The 21511-nt window shown below is 38.4% G+C and overlaps 1 protein-coding gene across 1 annotated transcript; it reads right to left on the bottom strand.

Moving 5' to 3' along the window:
- Positions 1-7326: 7326 nt before the first annotated feature.
- LOC139948180 (uncharacterized) lies at positions 7327-21251 on the bottom strand. The gene is made up of 3 exons (XM_071946240.1): positions 21182-21251; positions 10672-11670; positions 7327-10315 (listed from the first exon to the last, which is right to left on the bottom strand). Exons 2-3 carry the CDS (start codon positions 11647-11649, stop codon positions 9308-9310), a joined length of 1986 nt encoding a protein of 661 aa, XP_071802341.1. The 5' UTR covers positions 11650-11670; positions 21182-21251; the 3' UTR covers positions 7327-9307.
- Positions 21252-21511: the final 260 nt, after the last annotated feature.

Consider the following 21511-nt stretch of genomic DNA (forward strand, 5'->3'; position numbering starts at 1 on the left):
TCGGCCACCAGCCGAACAACTATTGTTATTGTTCTGTTTTTTTTTTTTTTTTTTTTTTTAGGTGTTCGGCCACCAGCCGAACAACTATTGTTATTGTTCTGTTTTTTTTTTAGGTGTTCGGCCACCAGCCGAACAACTATTGTTATTGTTCTGTTTTTTTTTTTTTTTTTTTTTTTTTTTTTTTTTTTTTTTTTTTTTTCTGCGTGTTCTTCTCCTCGAACGTTCTCGCGCGATTTTCGCAAAAACTAAAGCTTGTATGAACCTGAAACTTACCATATATATTGATCTTAATGAGTAGACGAAACAGCAACATTTTTGGAATGATGACGTCATTGATGACGTCATTACGTTCAAAAAAACGCTAAAAATTGGAGAGTTCATATCTTGAGAACTACAAATGCCACACACAAGATATTTGGTGCATATAAAAGGTCTTGTAATTAGCTACAAAAGTCGTGCACAACGTGACCTCATGTGACTTTTACTTCCGGTTGAAATCGGAAGTTCAAAATTTCAAAAGTTCATATCTCAAGAACTATATATCATATTCGCAAAATTTGAATATCAGTTTGAAGATCAGTTATCCTGCTCAAACTTTTGCACAAACATAATGCCAGTTGAATTTTGCCTTCTGGTCGTAAAAGCGCGCGTTTGTGTTGACCTCCATTCATTACGCGTAGAAACCAGATAGTATCGCCATTCATGTATGTGAATGCTACTATTGTATTGTGGGTGTGTGGGTGTGTGTGCGTGTAGTTCATGTAGGCCTACATTGTATCCATGCTCTACGACAATACAGCACTGCGTGGCTGTGGGCATTACGGGTTGTGTATACACATGCAGACTCCGTTGAAGGCGCGCGTAATTCAGATTCCACTACGCTGGGATTCGCCTCATCTTTCTTCGTGCGATTTTGAACAAAATGTTAAACTACTATGAACTTGAAACTTATCATAAACATGAACCTTCATGAGTAGATGAACCCGCAACTTTTTTAGAATGATGACGTCATTGATGACGTCATTACGTTAAATAAACGGTAAATAATTGAAAAATTCATATCTTGAGAACCACAAACGCTACGTACAAGATTCTTTCACTACATGAAACCTCTTGTAATGTTCTACAAATGTTGTACACAACGTGACCTCATTTGACCATTCACCCGAACACCCTGAGTTTGTACACAAACTCTCAATTTCTAGTTTTTTTTTTTTTTCTGCGTGTTCTTCTCCTCGAACGTTCTCGCGCGATTTTCGCAAAAACTAAAGCTTGTATGAACCTGAAACTTACCATATATATTGATCTTAATGAGTAGACGAAACAGCAACATTTTTGGAATGATGACGTCATTGATGACGTCATTACGTTCAAAAAAACGCTAAAAATTGGAGAGTTCATATCTTGAGAACTACAAATGCCACACACAAGATATTTAGTGCATATAAAAGGTCTTGTAATTAGCTACAAAAGTCGTGCACAACGTGACCTCATGTGACTTTTACTTCCGGTTGAAACAGGAAGTTCAAAATTTCAAAAGTTCATATCTCAAGAACTATATATCATATTCGCAAAATTTGAATATCAGTTTGAAGATCAGTTATCCTGCTCAAACTTTTGCACAAACATAATGCCGGTTGAATGTTGCCTTCTGGTCGTAAAAGCGCGCGTTTGTGTTGACCTCCATTCATTACGCGTAGAAACCAGATAGTATCGCCAGTCATGTATGTGAATGCTACTATTGTATTGTGGGTGTGTGGGTGTGTGTGCGTGTAGTTCATGTAGGCCTACAGTGTATCCATGGTCTACGACAAAACAGCACTGCGTGGCTGTGGGCATTACGGGTTGTGTATACACATGCAGACTCCGTTGAAGGCGCGCGTAATTCAAATTCCACTACGCTGGGATTCGCCTCATCTTTCTTCGTGCGATTTTGAACAAAATGTTAAACTACTATGAACTTGAAACTTATCATAAACATGAACCTTCATGAGTAGATGAACCCGCAACTTTTTTGGAATGATGACGTCATTGATGACGTCATTACGTTAAATAAACGGTAAATAATTGAAAAATTCATATCTTGAGAACCACAAACGCTACGTACAAGATTCTTTCACTACATGAAACCTCTTGTAATGTTCTACAAATGTTGTACACAACGTGACCTCATTTGACCATTCACCCGAACACCCTGAGTTTGTACACAAACTCTCAATTTCTAGTTTTTTTTTTTTTTTTTTTTTTCTGCGTGTTCTTCTCCTCGAACGTTCTCGCGCGATTTTCGCAAAAACTAAAGCTTGTATGAACCTGAAACTTACCATATATATTGATCTTAATGAGTAGACGAAACAGCAACATTTTTGGAATGATGACGTCATTGATGACGTCATTACGTTCAAAAAAACGCTAAAAATTGGAGAGTTCATATCTTGAGAACTACAAATGCCACACACAAGATATTTGGTGCATATAAAAGGTCTTGTAATTAGCTACAAAAGTCGTGCACAACGTGACCTCATGTGACTTTTATTTCCGGTTGAAACAGGAAGTTCAAAATTTCAAAAGTTCATATCTCAAGAACTATATATCATATTCGCAAAATTTGAATATCAGTTTGAAGATCAGTTATCCTGCTCAAACTTTTGCACAAACATAATGCCAGTTGAATTTTGCCTTCTGGTCGTAAAAGCGCGCGTTTGTGTTGACCTCCATTCATTACGCGTAGAAACCAGATAGTATCGCCATTCATGTATGTGAATGCTACTATTGTATTGTGGGTGTGTGGGTGTGTGTGCGTGTAGTTCATGTATGCCTACATTGTATCCATGCTCTACGACAAAACAGCACTGCGTGGCTGTGGGCATTACGGGTTGTGTATACACATGCAGACTCCGTTGAAGGCGCGCGTAATTCAAATTCCACTACGCTGGGATTCGCCTCATCTTTCTTCGTGCGATTTTGAACAAAATGTTAAACTACTATGAACTTGTTGAACAAAACTAACGCTTGTATGAACTTGAAACTTACCATGAACATAAACCTTAGTGTGCAGACGAAACCAAAACTTTTTTTGGAATGATGACATCATCGATGACGTCATTAAGTTAAATAAACGGTAAATAATTGAAAAATTCATATCTTGAGAACCACAAACGCTACGTACAAGATTCTTTCACTACATGAAACCTCTTGTAATGTTCTACAAATGTTGTACACAACGTGACCTCATTTGACCATTCACCCGAACACCCTGAGTTTGTACACAAACTCTCAATTTCTAGTTTTTTTTTTTTTTTTCTGCGTGTTCTTCTCCTCGAACGTTCTCGCGCGATTTTCGCAAAAACTAAAGCTTGTATGAACCTGAAACTTACCATATATATTGATCTTAATGAGTAGACGAAACAGCAACATTTTTGGAATGATGACGTCATTGATGACGTCATTACGTTCAAAAAAACGCTAAAAATTGGAGAGTTCATATCTTGAGAACTACAAATGCCACACACAAGATATTTGGTGCATATAAAAGGTCTTGTAATTAGCTACAAAAGTCGTGCACAACGTGACCTCATGTGACTTTTACTTCCGGTTGAAACAGGAAGTTCAAAATTTCAAAAGTTCATATCTCAAGAACTATATATCATATTCGCAAAATTTGAATAACAGTTTGAAGATCAGTTATCCTGCTCAAACTTTTGCACAAACATAATGCCAGTTGAATTTTGCCTTCTGGTCGTAAAAGCGCGCGTTTGTGTTGACCTCCATTCATTACGCGTAGAAACCAGATAGTATCGCCATTCATGTATGTGAATGCTACTATTGTATTGTGGGTGTGTGGGTGTGTGTGCGTGTAGTTCATGTAGGCCTACATTGTATCCATGCTCTACGACAAAACAGCACTGCGTGGCTGTGGGCATTACGGGTTGTGTATACACATGCAGACTCCGTTGAAGGCGCGCGTAATTCAGATTCCACTACGCTGGGATTCGCCTCATCTTTCTTCGTGCGATTTTGAACAAAATGTTAAACTACTATGAACTTGAAACTTATCATAAACATGAACCTTCATGAGTAGATGAACCCGCAACTTTTTTGGAATGATGACGACATTGATGACGTCATTACGTTAAATAAACGTAAATAATTGAAAAATTCATATCTTGAGAACCACAAACGCTACGTACAAGATTCTTTCACTACATGAAACCTCTTGTAATGTTCTACAAATGTTGTACACAACGTGACCTCATTTGACCATTCACCCGAACACCCTGAGTTTGTACACAAACTCTCAATTTCTAGTTTTCTTTTGAAACTGTAATTGAATGGACTTTTGTGTCCGTGTTTTACCCAGAGGTTTTGTGTTGGCATTCATCTCAATTTTTACCTGTTCACACTATAGTTATTTCCCGGGAAATTCCCGGGAACTTTTGGTTGATCTGTTCACACTACAAAAATACTCCCGGGAATTTCCCGGGAAATGACGTTTTCCCAGGAAATAATTAACCCTGCTCAGGGGCAGGGTTAAGGGAATCAACCCTGGGGTAAGGCCTAGAAATTTTCTGAATGGCATTTTCGAAGGATTGTATAATAATATCCATGATGTTAGGGCCAAGATAGTTAAAGGTTTTATAGAAAAAAATACCGCATAGTCGATTTTGCACAATCTGACAATAGCAGTAGAAAGAAAAAGAAGCATTCTTCCCCTTCCAACATCAACAGTGCTGTTTTCCCATCGTGCAAAGAAAGAACACGGAATAGGCTTTAGCCCTATATTGGCTAGCATTTTTTCATGGCTTCATAAAGACTTTTAAATGTATGTTTCTTCAAAAATAAAATGTTTTTGCAGGAGAACACTTATGCAATAGAAAATATTTAGTCCTTGAAAAACAAAACTATTATCATACCGACCTATAGTCTTTTTTCCCAAGGTTTTCAGTTTTTATCTGCAATGGGCAGGGGTCCGTTAATATCCAGCTTCACGCAGGCAGAAAACTTTCCCGTTTCTTGTAGGCCTATATGCCCATCTAGCTGCTTTTGGACTGCATCGTCGGCCAAAAATGCAACCAGTTTCAAAATTTCATCATCACTCCATCGGTCACTTCTACCCATCGTAAGAAATTGAGCAACAGATTGCACTAAAATATTTACTGTCAGGTGGTAGACAGCAATGTCGATCGAAGAACTCAAATCTGACTCTGGACAACAAAAGTCCATCAACGCCCAAGTATACATGCATTAAGAAATACCATACACACATGGCGTGTGTACGAGAAGGAAGCTTGTTCACGCCAACTATTTATTCTATTCCTATTCCATTCACGTGATCAATTTTTTCAATTCATATATTTATTTGTAAATTACACATGTAATTCACTTTTATTTTCGTACCTAAACGTAAACACTTTCAGAAGGAGAAAACAAAAAAGGGCTATTGTTACCACGCGAATTATTTGGCGCGCTATTTTTGACGTCTGTGACCTTTCGAGATTAATGACATCTCAACACAGTAGAAGCAAAAGGTGGGGTAAGTTAAACCCGCTTTCGTTCTCACTAGCTGCTTTTCCCGGGAAAAACGTTTTTCCCCGGGGTTAACTCCTTTAACCCTACCCCTTAACTGGGTAAATTACTTCCCGGGAAAATGTTATTTCCCGGGAAATGTTTTGTAGTGTGAACGGATCGACTAACAATTCCCGGGAATTTCCCGGGAAATACCTGTGGTGTGAAAAGGGCTTTATGGGGTTCAACCTTGTGAGTTGGTCGTACTGTTCCAAGTCGGTTGAACAGAATGATCATTTAACTTTATCAATAAATTATTTATCGTAATTAAAATTGTGTGCTGATTATACATCATGGTGTCAGAATACCCTGCGTACCCTGGAAAGGACACTTTTTATTTTATACATTTTGCAAGGTATGAACGATAACAAGCTTGATGATGAAAGGTGTTGAAATTACGTAACACTTAGAAAATGAAATCTTTCAAACAACCCCCAAAATATTCATCCAAAATAATAAATAAAACTAAATAAAACTATTGAAATGAAACATTCACCTTTAAAGGCAGGGGACACTATTGGTAATTACTCAAAATAACGTGTGGCATAAAACCTTACTTGGTAACAAGTAACGGGGAGAGGTTGATGGTATAAAACATTGAGAGAAACAGCTCCCTCTGAAGTGACCTAGTTTTGGAGAAAGAAGTAATTTTCCACGAATTTGATTTCAAGACCTCAAGTTTAGAACTTGAGGTCTCGAAATCAAGCATCTGAAAGCACACAACTTCGTGTGACAAGGGTGTTTTTTCTTTCATAGTTATCTCGCAACTCCGACGACCAATCGAGCTCAAATTTGAACAGGTTTGTTATTTTATGCCTATGTTGAGATACACCAAGTGAGAAGGCTGGTCTTTGACAATTACCACTAGTGTACACTGTCTTTAACTTAAAAAATTAAAACTGGTAGAAGTTAATTTATTATAATTTGCAACTTAAAGGAACACGTTGCCTTGGATCGGACGAGTTGGTCTATATAAAAAGCGTTTGTAACCGTTTGTTATGAAATGCATATGGTTGGAAAGATGTTTTAAAAGTAGAATACAATGATCCACACAAATTTGCCTCGAAATCGCGTGGTTTTCCTTTCACTGTGCGAACTAACTCGGTCAGCCATTTATGGGAGTCAACAATTTGACTCCCATAAGTGGCCGACCGTGTTATTCGACGAGGTAAAAGGAAAAGCAGTTTCGCGGCATGTTTGTGTGGATCATTGTGTTCAACTTATATATTTTTCTACCATATGTATTTTATATAAAACGGTAACAAACGCTTTTCAAAGACCAACTCGACCGATCCAAGGCATACGGTGTTCCTTTAACGTCGGATGCTAATGCAAAATAAGTAAGCAAGGAGATACAATTGGTAGCACGCATATAAACCCCCAAAATATTTGTCAAAAAGAATGAAGAAATTTGATTTTACATTAAAACTATTGAAATAAAACAATTACGAATTACTTAAAAATTTAAAACCGCTATATGAAGTTAAATTATTATACCTTGTAAGTAAACGGACGCTAAGCATGGAAATACAAATTTTGTAGCCTGCATATAAATTAGTTGTGAACTTGTACTTGAATTTTTAAGTAATTCGTAATTGTTTAATTTCAATAGTTTTAATGTAAAACCAAATTTCTTCATTCTTTTTGACAGATATTTTGGGGGTTTATGTTTGTCAAAAAGAATGAAGAAATTTGGTTTTACATTAAAACTATTGAAATTAAACAATTACGAATTACTTAAAAATTTAAAACCGCTATATGAATTTAAATTATTATACCTTGTAAGTAAACGGACGCTAAGCATGGAAATACAAATTTGTAGCACGCATATAAATTAGTTGTGAACTTGTACAAAATAAATAAAATGGCGTATACACATGTAAAAAGTTTGCTTTTTTCAGCCCGAAACCGTCCCCATGATGTGGACTCTGAACCAGACAGTGATTAAGATGACGTGCCACTGCATCAGTTGGTTCAACAATGGGTGGGGGCATCCTTCAAGGGATACCCAGTTGCTCTACGAGTACCACTGTTCGACATCCAAGATCCACCAGCCAATGCCAAGACCAGTCTGCTGCAGAGTCGATAGCTTCATCGACTAGTGTAAATTATATACCAACGGAGGCTGATGTCAAGAAGAAGATGAAGATGATGTTCACCTCAATCACCAAGATGGTTCGGGGAATAGCCGCCATTTTGGGAACAGCACGAAGCGCCCTGCCACCCGCTGCTGTGTCGCAATCTGCTCCAATCCCAAAGCATTCTCTTCAAACACCGCGGCCAGGCCGCCACCCGACCACCTCGGTACGAACAATAGGAGGGCTGCCGTGAAAACATTATAATAGAAGGGAAAGGTGCAACCATGGCATTTCCTCGACAGAAGTATGGTGCACTCCGGCAGAGTTTAGCTTCGGGAAAAGACATGGTTCTCTGCCTTTGCCGATGGGATCCTCCAAAGAGGAGATGTCTAACTTTAAATACTTTGGGGGATCTGTGCCTGTTTCGGGACAAATTGTTCAAAAGCAAGCTTTCATTCAAGACAATGTTGGCGCAGGTGGAAAGGGAGTTTCCAGGATGCATGAGTGTGCCATGGCGAAGGAGATACGGCAGGCCGTTAACTCCAAATGCAGGACGATGACACACCGAACACGCGTAGTTTAATTATTCCATAGTTTAGTATAAAAATAAAAAACAGGTTCACAATGAACTGCTTTTTTTATTGTTTACATTACAGCTTAAAAAATGGCATTGTGGTCTGAAAATTTCTCCCGAAACATGATTTTAAAGCATCAAATTTTTGTTAAACCATTTTCTCCTCCAAATCGTGAAAAACATGCTGTAGATTTTACGAATCAATCTGACTTTTCGAAGCTAACATTTCAAAAATTTAATATTTCCACAATTTTGTCGTGCTTGGGTTTCAAGGAATTAGCAAATAAGTTTACATACGTTCCACTTTTCAGCTTGATTTGAGCGCCAAAAGATAAACAAATTTTTACCCTCCTTTTTTTGACTAAGTGTAGCCGATTTTCACTTTGTTCTCCCAAAAGTATTTTATGGAGAAAACAACATAGAGAGAGATCCTCCCACGTTTGGCCCACGTTTTGTCCGCGATTGGCCACGCTCTCGGCCATTTTCTCATCGTAGTAGAAGCGACGTCTATGTGTAAACGGGGTACTAGAGCTATAAGTTGCATGTCGCATTTATGCCGTGACTGGGTATTATGATTGAAGTGTTTTGTTGAAAAGCAGCTCTGTGAATTAGGTCTCACAGGGTAGGAGTTGTTGAAGCTCGTATAGGTGATTCAATTATGGTTACAGATACAACTTAATAAGGTCAATTACATCATTATCAAACAAATTAAAGGTAGGGACATACTTTGGTAAAATGTAAAAGTTCTTTCCTAAGTTGAAGATGGTAATGCTAGTATGCAAAATTATTTCGTTTAAAATGCCTCCCTTGATTTAGCGTTCAATGAAAGCATTATTTTCTTTTAACAAATGAATCATGTATGAATAATTTCAAAAGAGGGTTGATGTCCGTTCGCGAAAACTGCGGCCACAGATGCTGTCATATCACTAAATGTTGATGAACTTGACGTTCACTATAGATCAGTGTTCTATGTAAACGGTGACCCGGTGTGTCCCTTTAAGGAAGTAGTACCAACCACCATGCTGTCAACTAAACCTCCAATCACCGTTATCAGCGTTGTCATCAAGTGAATTAATTAACCTTTACCATCACTTTATTTGATTCCTCCACACTTGCCTACACGTTTCTTGAAATCTCCTGCTGATGGTCGCTTGTTGGCATTTCTGCTCCAGCACTCCTTGAGCAGACTCAGCAAACCTCCTGAAATATTGATGTCATTTGGAATCTTCAACTCCACTTGACCTTCAACACCCATCACACGACTCTGAAGGTGGAGTTTACTCAACCCAAAGAAAGGCTCCTCATGACAGATGACTTCCCAAGCCACCACAGCCATGGAGTAGACGTCGGCCTTACACATGGCGACTAGGTCTAACTCATCCCCGGCCAAGACCTCAGGAGCGGAGTATTTCGGTGTGCCAACGCCCTGAACAACCTTCGCAACAGACTGCGATGTCTCTGCTTTATTCTTCATCATGCTGAGACCAAAGTCTGAGATCTTTGCAACCACACCATCTTCTGGGATATCCAGCAGTATATTGGTGGACTTGATGTCACAATGTGCCACTTCTTTCTGATGCAGATAATCCAAACCATCTGACATGCCTGTGATTATTTGATACTGCTCAGCATCGGAGTAGACAACATCTTCAACATGGAGTGCCTCATAGAGACTCTTCTGCATGTACTCAATCACAATAGCCAGGTTTGGTGTGACAATACAAGCACCCAGAAACTTCACAATGTGGGGATGATCTAACTTACAGAGGACTTTAACCTCATCCTGGAACTGTCTCAGACGTTTTTGAGACACGCGTTGCACACGGAGTTTCTTGACAGCAACTACACTACCAGCCCACTTGGCAAAGTGGACGTCTCCAAAGCCTCCATGTCCGATCTTCTTTCCCAGATTAATCTCTTTGAAGGGTATGACTTGGCCATCATATTTGAAGACTCTGACATCGGTTTGAGCTCGTTTGCCTTGGTTTGACTCCTGCCATTGAGCTTCCTCTTCCTGACGCCTGAAAATGTTGAAAAATGTCTCCGTCATGTTTTCTTTCTCCTGGTCCGAGACTGGTCCAAAATCATAATCGCTCGGTTCCTGTCAAAGCAAAACAAATGTAAACTTAAATTACGGGGAATGAAAAGGGGGGAAACGAAAACAAGTCGGCACAAAGAATATTAACGCGGTATCGTGAACTCAATTGTGTTCATGAGGTTTGCGCTTAGTGTTCAACAGACCGTTGGAACAAGTTTATTGTCAGAGTTATTTTCAGTGACAAGATCGTATGTAATATAAAACCGAGTCTTATTTGTGGTGAAACCCTTTTGTATTTTGGTCTGTAGTTTTTAGTGAAAGTGACCGGCTTTTTGGGCCCCTTTGTTTGAAAAGTACATGAATACATTTTTATTGTTAATACAGGTAACTGACACAGAGTGTCACGCCATTTTACTTACATCATCGCAACCGATTTGGGAGAGTAAATCTGCTGGCTGATCAGTCTTTTTCTCGTTTTTGCGGAAACTTTTCTTTGTGATTTTTTTGCCGGTTACGCCAAGCCCTTGATTGATGGTGTCGTTCTCATGAAGGCGGTCTTCAGTTGTCGTTGGTCGGTGATGCGGTGCGGTCTCAAGAGGCTTTTCAACACGACCGAGGCTCCTGTTGAGGACGTTATCCACGTACAACTCCGTTTCCTCCGACGAATAACTGGATGCTGTTGACCCTTGACCTTTCTTGGATATAGACATTGACCCCAAGGCGGCACCAACACGACCAAGGCTTTGGTTGTAGGCGTTATCTACGTAAGTATCTTGGCTCGGAACACTTGAAAGACCTGAAGATCGAGACATGGGCATTGAGGCATTTGAAGCTCCAAAAGGACCAACGCTTTGGTTATATGCGTTGTCTACGTAAGTATCTTGGCTAGGAACACTTGAAAGACCTGAAGATCGAGACATGGTCATTAAGCCATTTGAAGCTCCAAAAGGACCAACGCTTTGATTATAGGCGTTGTCTACGTAAGTATCTTGGCTCGGAACACTTGAAAGACCTGAAGATTGACACATGGGCATTAAGCCATTTGAAGCTCCAAAAGGACCAACGCTTTGGTTATAGGCGTTGTCTATGTAGCTACTGTGGCTGCTAAAGGAATAATTTGACGATCCATCACCACCATAAGATGACCAGGATACTGGCGCAGATCCCATGCCAGCACAAACACTTGAAGCATCTGAAGATCGAGACACGGGCATTGAGCCCATTGGAGCACCAACTCGACCAATGCTGCGGTTGTAGGCGTTGTCTACGTAAGAACCTCGGCTCGAAAAACTTGTAGCCCCTGACGATCGAGACACGGGCATTGAGCCCATTGGAGCACCAACTCGACCAAGACGTCTGTTCTGGGCATTGTCAACATAAGTGCTACCTCGTGGCATGGTTGTGTTTTCAAGTAGAACCTGAGTTAAAATTGAATAAAAAAAGCGTCATTACATTAAAGGAACACGTTGCCTTGGATCGGTCGAGTTGGTCTTTGAACAGCGTTTGAAACCGTTTGTTATAAAATGCATATTGGTTAGAATGATTCTTTAATAGAATAGAATAATGATCCACACAAATTTGCCTCGAAATTGCGTGGTTTCCCTTTTACTGGTCGGCCATTATGGGAGTCAAAAACTTGACTCCCATAAACGGCCGACTGTGCTAGTCGACGAGGTAAAACGAAAGCCACGCAATTTCGAGTGATACTTTTAAAATACCTTTTTTAAACATAATATGCATTTAATAACAAACGGTTACAAACGCTTTTCAAAGATCAACTCGAATGATCAAAGGCAACGTGTTCATTTAACTTACACACAATCATTTTCATTAATTTGTTTGGTGCCCGTTTAGTGTTTACTGCTTCGAAGCTCAAGCATGTTAACATTGGACAGGCGCCCGTCCTAGATTGATAGTAACGAACGTTTCTTATCTTCGTGAAAAGTAATGAGCAACAATTTTCAAACTTTGTGCCCAACATTGTTACGGTTGTATATATATGGGCAACTTCTAACTAACGGTCTTTTTGTAATACTCTTTTGCAAATACTTGGTATACATTTTCCTACAACAGTTGGATCATAACAAAAGCAACCAACAGTTGGTTTCTTTACAATGTCCATCTACTTGATCATTATTCTACCAACAGTTGGCGTAATTTGCCCATTAATATTAGACAGAATTTGTTTACCAAATGTTGGAGATCTGATCACCAACAACATTTGCCATAGCGACCGATACATCTGCTTAACAGATCGATGGTAATAATTCGCTCTCAATAATAAACTGGACAGCATTCAGATAATGTTATCAGCAGTCTCTTTATTTAAAGAAACGGGTTGTATGCCTAAAATACCGTTATCCGTGTGAACCATCTTTTCTTTGAACACGAATTGTAAATAAACAAGAACATGGAGAAAGCGGTATATCATAATGTTGTTTTGATTTTATTAAACATTTACATTGACAGTCAATCAAAAAGCGAGATGCGTGTGTGTGTGCCGGGGGGGGGGGGGGAGGCATCTGATAGGCTGTCCACCCCAACCCAAGTCTAAAGTTAGGGGCATTCCCCAACCCGCCCCCTTCCCCCATTACTCCGACGCCCTTGGAACGTGATTTCTTTCTTAAATGGGCATGTATAGAAGTCGATTTTAATCGACTTCTATAAAAGTGTTAAAATTTGTGAGAAATCACAGAAAATGCTTTATGTTCTGTTTCAGAGGCTTCACGTTCTGTTCGTTCATCATTATGCATCTAGTTGGCCTTAGGCTGCACCAGCATCTTAAATGCAAAACTAATGTTCTTTATATGAAATATAATATAAATCCCCCCCCCCCCCCCCTCAGACTCGGCATTTAACATAAAAAAGGTCCACCAATATTTTGTGGACTGACTTTTACTGCAGTATTTGTTATTCTTTTAAATCATTTTAGAATTATTGATAAGGTCAAAAGATGTCTCTACACAACTTTCGGGGCCCTAAAGCAGGCCCCGGACCCCATGCTATGACTAATGATGCCCCCCCCCCCCCATCTTTCAGGGCAGATTGAAGCCCATAAGGGTAGGCAACGACTGATGAAAAAACACGGGTCTTGTCTAGTTATTTAAAAAAGTTGACTTTGGGCGGTACAAAATGTACAGGGGAGGTTCTAGACATGTAGGTTTGGTCCCCCATGCTCTATGGTTTGAGCAAAGATCCCCAAGGGTCATTCCGTGTCAATTCAACACGCTTTTGGACCTTACCCTCACGGATTTAAATGAAATTCGGCTTAACAAACTTTTGACTAATTAGCATGACCTGCTATGTTTGGACAATCATATCTCCAAAAGTAAAACACCTACCGAGATAATATTTACATCAATTTGAAGCTCTTGACATGGCCCACATTTGATAACATAAAAACAAAAAATTTCCACGCACCACCGAAAAAATACGCAAAAATTTGATCTTTGACCTTGATTTGCTAAAATGCGTATTTTTTTCTTAAATGCAAGTTTAAGATGTAAGCAACAATATTCTGAAAAATTGTGATGGGTACTCTTACAGTTTTTTTGTTATGATTTTTTTAACATTGGCTATCAAGCCAAAACCATAAAAACGCACTGTACCACATGTACAGTGTAATGTGTAGTAATGTGTACATGATACATGTACATTAGAAATTCAAAGATAATCATTCACATTTTGAGTTTCACATTTTGGTGTTTAGTACAAACACAAACTGAATGCATTCCACTAGATCCGGCAAGGATGCACTGCTTCAGCCCAAGGTCAGCAAATTTTCAGCAAAACTTTCAGGAGGATTGTTTCCTTGAAAAGTTCAAACACTTCTTTCAGATACAAAGAACAAGATGTTTCTGGAGATGTTTCTTCTCACCATCAACAGTAACCGATACAAAGTCTTTTATCCCTGGCATTTGTTTGCTGACGGACTCGAACAAGTAAAAGACTCTCACAGTTTGCACCATTTTTAATGAAAGAGATTTTCCAGCCTTAGGATTTGGAATGGAAAGCATTCCCTGCTAATTAACCAGTTTCTTTGCTCTTCTTGGCATGTAGTTTGATGCTCCAAATTCATCTGCTATTCTTTTGATACTCCAACTCACTGGTAAGACGGTCAAGACTTGAACTTTTTCACTTTTCTTGGTCAAGGAATGAAACTTTTGTTTCAACTGAGTTATCATCTCACTTTCATCATCACCGAACTGTTTTCCTGTAGCAGTTTCCAGTTTCTGCTTAATTGTTGTCTCTATTTTCTCAACCTTGTTTTCCATGTAACTTCCATGAGCTTTCTTCTTACTGATGATGAGATACACCAATAATTGTCATAGCCTCATTGATGATGTTAATGTTGGTATTTGGCTGCACAAAAAAATCCTGATGTGCAGATGACATTGATGGTCCTTGAACTTCTGGATCACTGCTAGAACTTTCAGTTAATGAGAGTATTTTCTCAGGCGACAGTTGAGATATCTTCTTGTGACAGCCGATGCATAAACTGTGCTGTGTGCTCGAGTGAAATAAAGATTTGGATGCTCCAGTATAAACCTTTATGATACCTGCCTTATAAGCCTGCTTTTTTTTCTTGCTGTATGATTTAAATGGGTCACAACACATTTTTCTCTATGATCATCCTCCAGGGAATTGACTTTTAAAGCACTAAATATGTGAATACTCTGTCACTGTACATTGTATAACATGTAGGGGGGCCTATACAGTATGTCTGATACACAGTGTCTCCTATATTAAATTAAGGGGATGAAATGAATTAGCTCATTAAGTCATGTCATGAAATAGACTTTTGGACTCCATATTATCACCAGGGTGACATGGTTTTTAATGTACGTGTAAACACTACCACACAATACTTTGTACACTGTACATTGTGTATGTTGTACAATGGGTTTTTATGGTTTGGGCCTTGATAGCCAATGTTCAAAAAAACATAACAAAAAAACTGTAAGAGTACCCATCACAATTTTTCAGAATATTGTTGCTTACATCTTAAACTTGCATTTAACAAAAAATTACGCATTTTGAAAAATACGCATTTTCGCAAATCAAGGTCAAAGTTCAAATTTTTGCGTATTTTTTCGGTGGTGCGGGGAAATTTTTTGAATTTATGTTATCACATGTGGGCCATGTCAAGAGCTTCAAAATGATGTAAATATTATCTCTGTAGGTATTTTACTTATGGAGATATGATTGTCCAAACATAGCAGGTCATGCTAATTAGTCAAAAGTTCGTTAAGCCGTATCTCCCAAAATAATGATCCGAATTACATAAAAAGTTTGGATTTGGGCATTTCTCAGGGAGTCCAATCAGCACACCGAATTTCATTTAAATCCGTGAGGGTCAGGTCCAAAAGCGTGTAGAATTGACACGGAATGACCCCCAAGTCATGATGTCACCAATCTTATGCTATTTCCGATGACATCATTAAATCAAATCGAGTTCCCCAACCCTAAAATCTCCCAACTTTCCACTCTGGGCCTCGACTATTCTGTCGACCTTTCCTTGCACAAATTACTCCATGCACACATAGAGCAAGTGACTGATCGCCTCTCAAACTTCTTTAATTGGTCTATAAAATTGGTCTGAATATTTCCCCCTAAATATTAACTAGAAAATAGAATTAGCTGTTGCAAACAACTTACCAACAGAATGGAAAAAAATAGTTAATGGCCTGACGTTTCGACCCTAGCAGAGTCTTTCTCGAACCCTAAATGACAACACAACAAACATGAACAGGTAACTAGGTGAAACATAAGCAGTGAAGTGGAAATACCTGAATGGGGTTAGATAGCATAAATGTTGGATAAATTTAAAGCAGCGAGAAATTCTGTTCCCTAACTCACTTAGATGGCTCCAGACTTGATGGTTTCTTGGAAATGTTCACCGCCCACAATGATGTCAGAATTCGTTGATTGTCGAACAGTTGAAACTAACATTTATAAAACCATTAAACAAACAGAGCCTCACTATCTGTTTATACCTCGTACTGGTTGCCTGTGCTTGTATATATTATTGCCTGGTAAACACCACAGACACACTGCAGTATACAGCTATATTGTATTTTTTTAACCTTGAAATTGGTATACGAAGGTCCCTCGGAGGTTTCTGTAGAAAACAGACACGTAGCTCATACGAAGACCTGAGCAACGTACCATAGCCAATTGGTGTTATAGGGCATGGATCACTTTCATTAGTGCGTCATCATTGCGTGACGTGGGTTTTTTCTTCGGGAAATCCCCTTATGAGAAGCTATGCCCTTTTCGAAACCACGGCTTGGACTCTGGATTCGGCTCAGGTTAGCTTGGCCCCGCGGTAGTTTTGACAACTGCGCGTGCTATGCGTACGTGCTTATGGGCGGCCAAAAGGGCCAAAACTAACAAATTTATAAACTAAAGGACAAAACAATAATCAAAGAAAGAAGTTATTCAACAAACACAAAGTCGAAACGTAGGTAACAAAACTCAACAACAATCAAAGCACTGTTTTTAAACAATGAACAATTCCCAAATCAAGCTTTATAGCGCAACAACAATCAAACACTTGTTTTTTAACAAGAGGAACTCTGAATCAAACTAATAAAACAAAACGCAATCAAATATAAAATAAAAACAAAACAAAGGCAGCCAAACGCTTAAAGAATGAATCCTTAAAAGGAACAAACACAAACAGTACAAAGTCAAATAGGGACGAATACTAACACAGTAACAATAAAGACAAATCATCAATCGGCTATCGTTGAAAACGAAAATCAAACTAACTATTACAAAATGTTGAGGGCGGTTGTCAAAGCTAAGGATAAAATGCAAACCGTATCAGTCTCCCGAGCATGACATCAACATTTACGACAAACTAAGGACTGAATGAAAATCATCGTTGGTGGCGTATGTACAGTTGTGATTGAGACCCGGCCGTGGCGGCCGCGTATTTTTTTTTTCTAGGACGAACGTGGGCAATTTACATAAAATGGGCGTGTTTTTGGCCGAAAAATACTCTCGCGCATGCGCGAACTTAATTAGTGATGACCGCAAGGGACCTTGGGCCACTGGTGGTATGTGGAATGAAAGTAGTTGTGGCATGGAGGAGAAATAAATGGGGAACACACAACCTGCTTTTGTTCTACTATCGCTTCACACAATGGTGTACAGGTTGTGATGAACCAGTCTACCTCCTATTTCTTCCTCCACCGCTAACCATGGAGATATACCATCCATGGTCTACAAAAAAGCAATTATTTTTTAAACTGGACACATTTGGTAATTATTGTCGAAGACCAGTATTTTCACTTGATGTATCTCAACATGCATAAAATAACAAACCTGTGAAAAAAAAAACTTTAATTTTGTTGCATAATTTTGTGTGCTTCCAGATGTATAAGTGCTGTTTGTTATTTAATCAAAAAAACATTTAGGACCACAGCCGTTCATTATGACCGTCAGTCTATTGTGTAACCCTTATAATTTGGAGGAATGACTAAACATCCAGTGAAAAAAGAGGCCGGAGTTATACAGCCTTGCCTGTTATCTCCTTTTCCAAACAGTGGACTCTAATCTATAATTGAATCTTCGTGCACAGTATATGAAAACATTTTGTGGGTTTTACCATGGTTTAACATTGTTTTGAAATCTGAAACTGAGGAGTTAAAACCTACGAGTTCCATGTGATAATTATTATTTAAAAACCGCCAGCCAGTTTGTTGCTGACTGCAGGATTACTGCTCATCCAGTTTGTTGATTCAACCCTAGCTCTATGATTCAACCATGGAGGTAGAAATAGTTCAACAAGGATGTAAACACCCTCGAGCTGAAAAAGAAGGGGGATACATTCCGAGTTTTTTCAGACAAAACACGGGAAAACTTTAATGGAGCTTACCCGTATGCATTGGAAATCTTGTTATAGCTTGTGCAAGATCCAAGTGACATTAACTTTTTGCGATGTTTTTTTTTTTATTTTTCTTAAAAATTGTCTTTCCATAAATGTTTGCTATTTCTAAAACTGTTATTGTAATTTTCACTATACTTCTGTAAATTCATATATTATGTACTTTAATTCGAATCCATGCCTTTACATATTAATTTAAGTATACTGCCTTACAACTTCGGTTGGACTTCTTGAACTGTGATTAATGATCTCACAATTCCATTTTGTCACTTTTATCGTGATACATTTTACTTGCACAAATTTGCGTAGTTTATGATTTTATGACTATCTGTTACTTTACTTAAAGTCCAATGCTCTTTTTGATGATTAACGGTTATGTTGTACAATTTCACTTTAACAACTTAAAAATAGGGCAATTTCATTCCCCCAGATAAATGTAATGTGAGGAAGAATTCCCAGCAGTATTTGTAAACATCCACAACAAGTGGCACAAATCATGACAAGTCTCACCCCCAACTTTACACAAAAAACAAAAGCACTTTCCCAGGCCACTGGGTAAGGATGATTTCCCACTATTTTATCTCTAGAGTAGAATTCTCAAATCGTTCCATTGTCCTTTCTCTATGGTTGTTCACACTTCAACAGGTGGCCCATATCCTCTGTAAGCCCATGTCCAGTATTAGCCCCCCCCCTAACATTCCTGACCACCCACCCTTACCCCCCCCCCCCCCTTCCCCCCGTTGATCATTACATCATCTCACTTCTAGAATCTAGGTGTCACCAATCTTATATCATTTCTAAATTTAGAGTTCCCCCACCACCAAAACCCTATATAAGCTCTGTCCAACATTCACTCTGGTGGAGAATTAGCATTCAAGAACATTATTTCCTGCGTTACATCGTCACATTAATACTTATTATCTGAGATGGCATCAAAACACATTTAGTGGCCGTCATCTATGGGGCGCCGTTTGTCCATTAATTGTTTGACACTTTTAAGGCATGTTTTTACCATGGTTTACAGCAATTAGATGTAAACCATAGAAACTGTTGCCAAATCCTGTTATGGTTTACATACCAGTAAAGTATTTGTTGTGTAAAAGTTTATGGTTTACAAACCATGAACATACAAAAAACATTTACAAATCATGGTTCATAAACCAAGAAAATTTACGCATCTTAAAAACATGGTTTATAAACCATAAAAAATGAAGCATCAAATTCATGGTTTACAAATCATGGTTTACAAACCATGAAAATTGAGACATCTAAAAAACATGGTTTATAAACCATGAAAACTTAAGAGTAAAAATCGTGGTTTACAAATCATGGTTTATAAACCATAACAAATGAACCAAAAAATCATGGTTTGTGACAATGGTTTATAAACCATGAAAATCGAGACTTCTTAAAAAACATCATCACACTTGGTCTCGTCATGGTCTCGTGTTATCAGAACTGAACCATTTCCCATGGTCCATGCTACCTTTGTTTACATGGTGACCTTGTACATTCTAAAGCGTTTCCTGGAGGGGGCATACTACACACAGGCTATGGGAAAATTAAATTTTATAATGTTCACATAAATTCAAAATTTACAAAAGCAACATGTACAGTTTTGAAAATGTGCCCCCTTTCTTCATATCAAAAGTTGAGAAAAATCAGACAATGCAATCTCCATAAAACATAAGATTTGTTTGTGCCTGCAGGAAGTCCAGACTCTGTGGCTCTTTTGTAAACATGTAACGACACAGTTCACATCGTCTATACCCGGCCCTACAACAATAGTCACAACTGTATATGTACATACGCTGCCAACGATGATTTTCAGTCAGTCCTTAGTTTGTCGTAAATGTTGATTACATGCTCAGGAGACTGATACGGTTTGCATTTTGTCCTTAGCCTTCACAACCGCCCTCAACATTTTGTAATAGTTAGTTTGATTTTCGTTTTCAACGATAGCCGATTGATGATTTCTCTTTATTTTTACTGTGTTAGTATTCGTCCCTATTTGACGTTTTATTGTCTGTTTGTTTTTTTATAAGGGTTCATTCTTTTAGCGTTTGGCTATTTTTGTTTTGTTTTTATTTTATATATTTTGATTGCGTTTTGTTTTATTAGTTTGATTCAGAGTACTTCTTGTAAAAAAACAAGTGTTTGATTGTTGTTGCGCTTTAAAGCTTGATTGGGGAATTGTTCATTGTTTGAAAACAATTTTCTTTGATTGTTGTTGAGTTTTGTTACCTTAGTTTCTACTTGGTGTTTGTTGAACAACTTCTTTCTTTGATTATTGTTTTGTCCTTTAGTTTATAAATTTATTAGTTTTGGCCCTTTTGGCCACCCATACTAGCTCAGGGCTTCAGACGAGAAAAGGAAACCGAAGCCGAATCCAAAGCAGAAGACGTGGTTTCGAGAAGGACCTGTATATGTTAAGCATAGAGTTAAGACTGTTCTAAGGACTGTCCTACTCTATGTGTTAATGTAGAAATGGCCGCCGTGAATTCAATGTTAACCCATGCCAGAACTAAAATGTCAAAGCTAAACATTAAACAATGCATTTATCATAAAATTATATGAGTTTTGTTTTAAGGTATCTAAAATCTCATATTATTTTATTGTTTACTTAATAAATAAAGAATTGCAAAAAATAGTTAATGGCCTGACGTTTCGACCCTAGCAGAGTCTTTCTCGAAGGCTAAATGACAACACAACAAACATGAACAGGTAACTAAGTGAAACAGGTAACTAAATACAAAATTATATATTGTAGAATTTAACAACTATTAGAATTGGACAGATGGAACCGACTCAGCATAAAATGAAATGTCGCCGGTGCGCCATACCCAATTAGCCATTTTCACATTTACCTCTACTTTGATCCGTGTCATTTCTGACCCGTGTAAAGTCTTCGTCACGGATTAAAACTGACCCGGAGATTCCTTTCATCTTCAATTATAACGAAATGGTACAACAATATTGGATGTTTGTTATTGTCGAAGACCGTCTTCTTTAAATAGATGCATAAAATAACAAACCTGTGAACGTTTGAGCTCAGTGTTCGTCGAAGTTGCGAGTGGAAGAAAACGCTCTTGTTGCACAAATTGTGTGCTTTCAGATGCTTGATCTCGAAACCTCAAAATCGACTTCTTTTTCAAAAACTACGTTACTTCAGCGGGAGCGCGTGTTTCTCCATTACTTGTTACCAAGTAAGTTGTTATGCTAATAATTATTTTCCAATATGTGTCCATGCCTTTAACGCAGACTGACTGGTGGGTTTTTTAAGTTATGTTAAATTGTGCTAAAAATATCTGTGCGCATGCGTGTTTGTTCCTACTTCATACGTTATGTGTGTGGTCCTATTTTGT

This window comes from Asterias amurensis, chromosome 15 (assembly GCF_032118995.1).
Source record: "Asterias amurensis chromosome 15, ASM3211899v1".
Classification (NCBI taxonomy): Eukaryota; Metazoa; Echinodermata; class Asteroidea; order Forcipulatida; family Asteriidae; genus Asterias; species Asterias amurensis.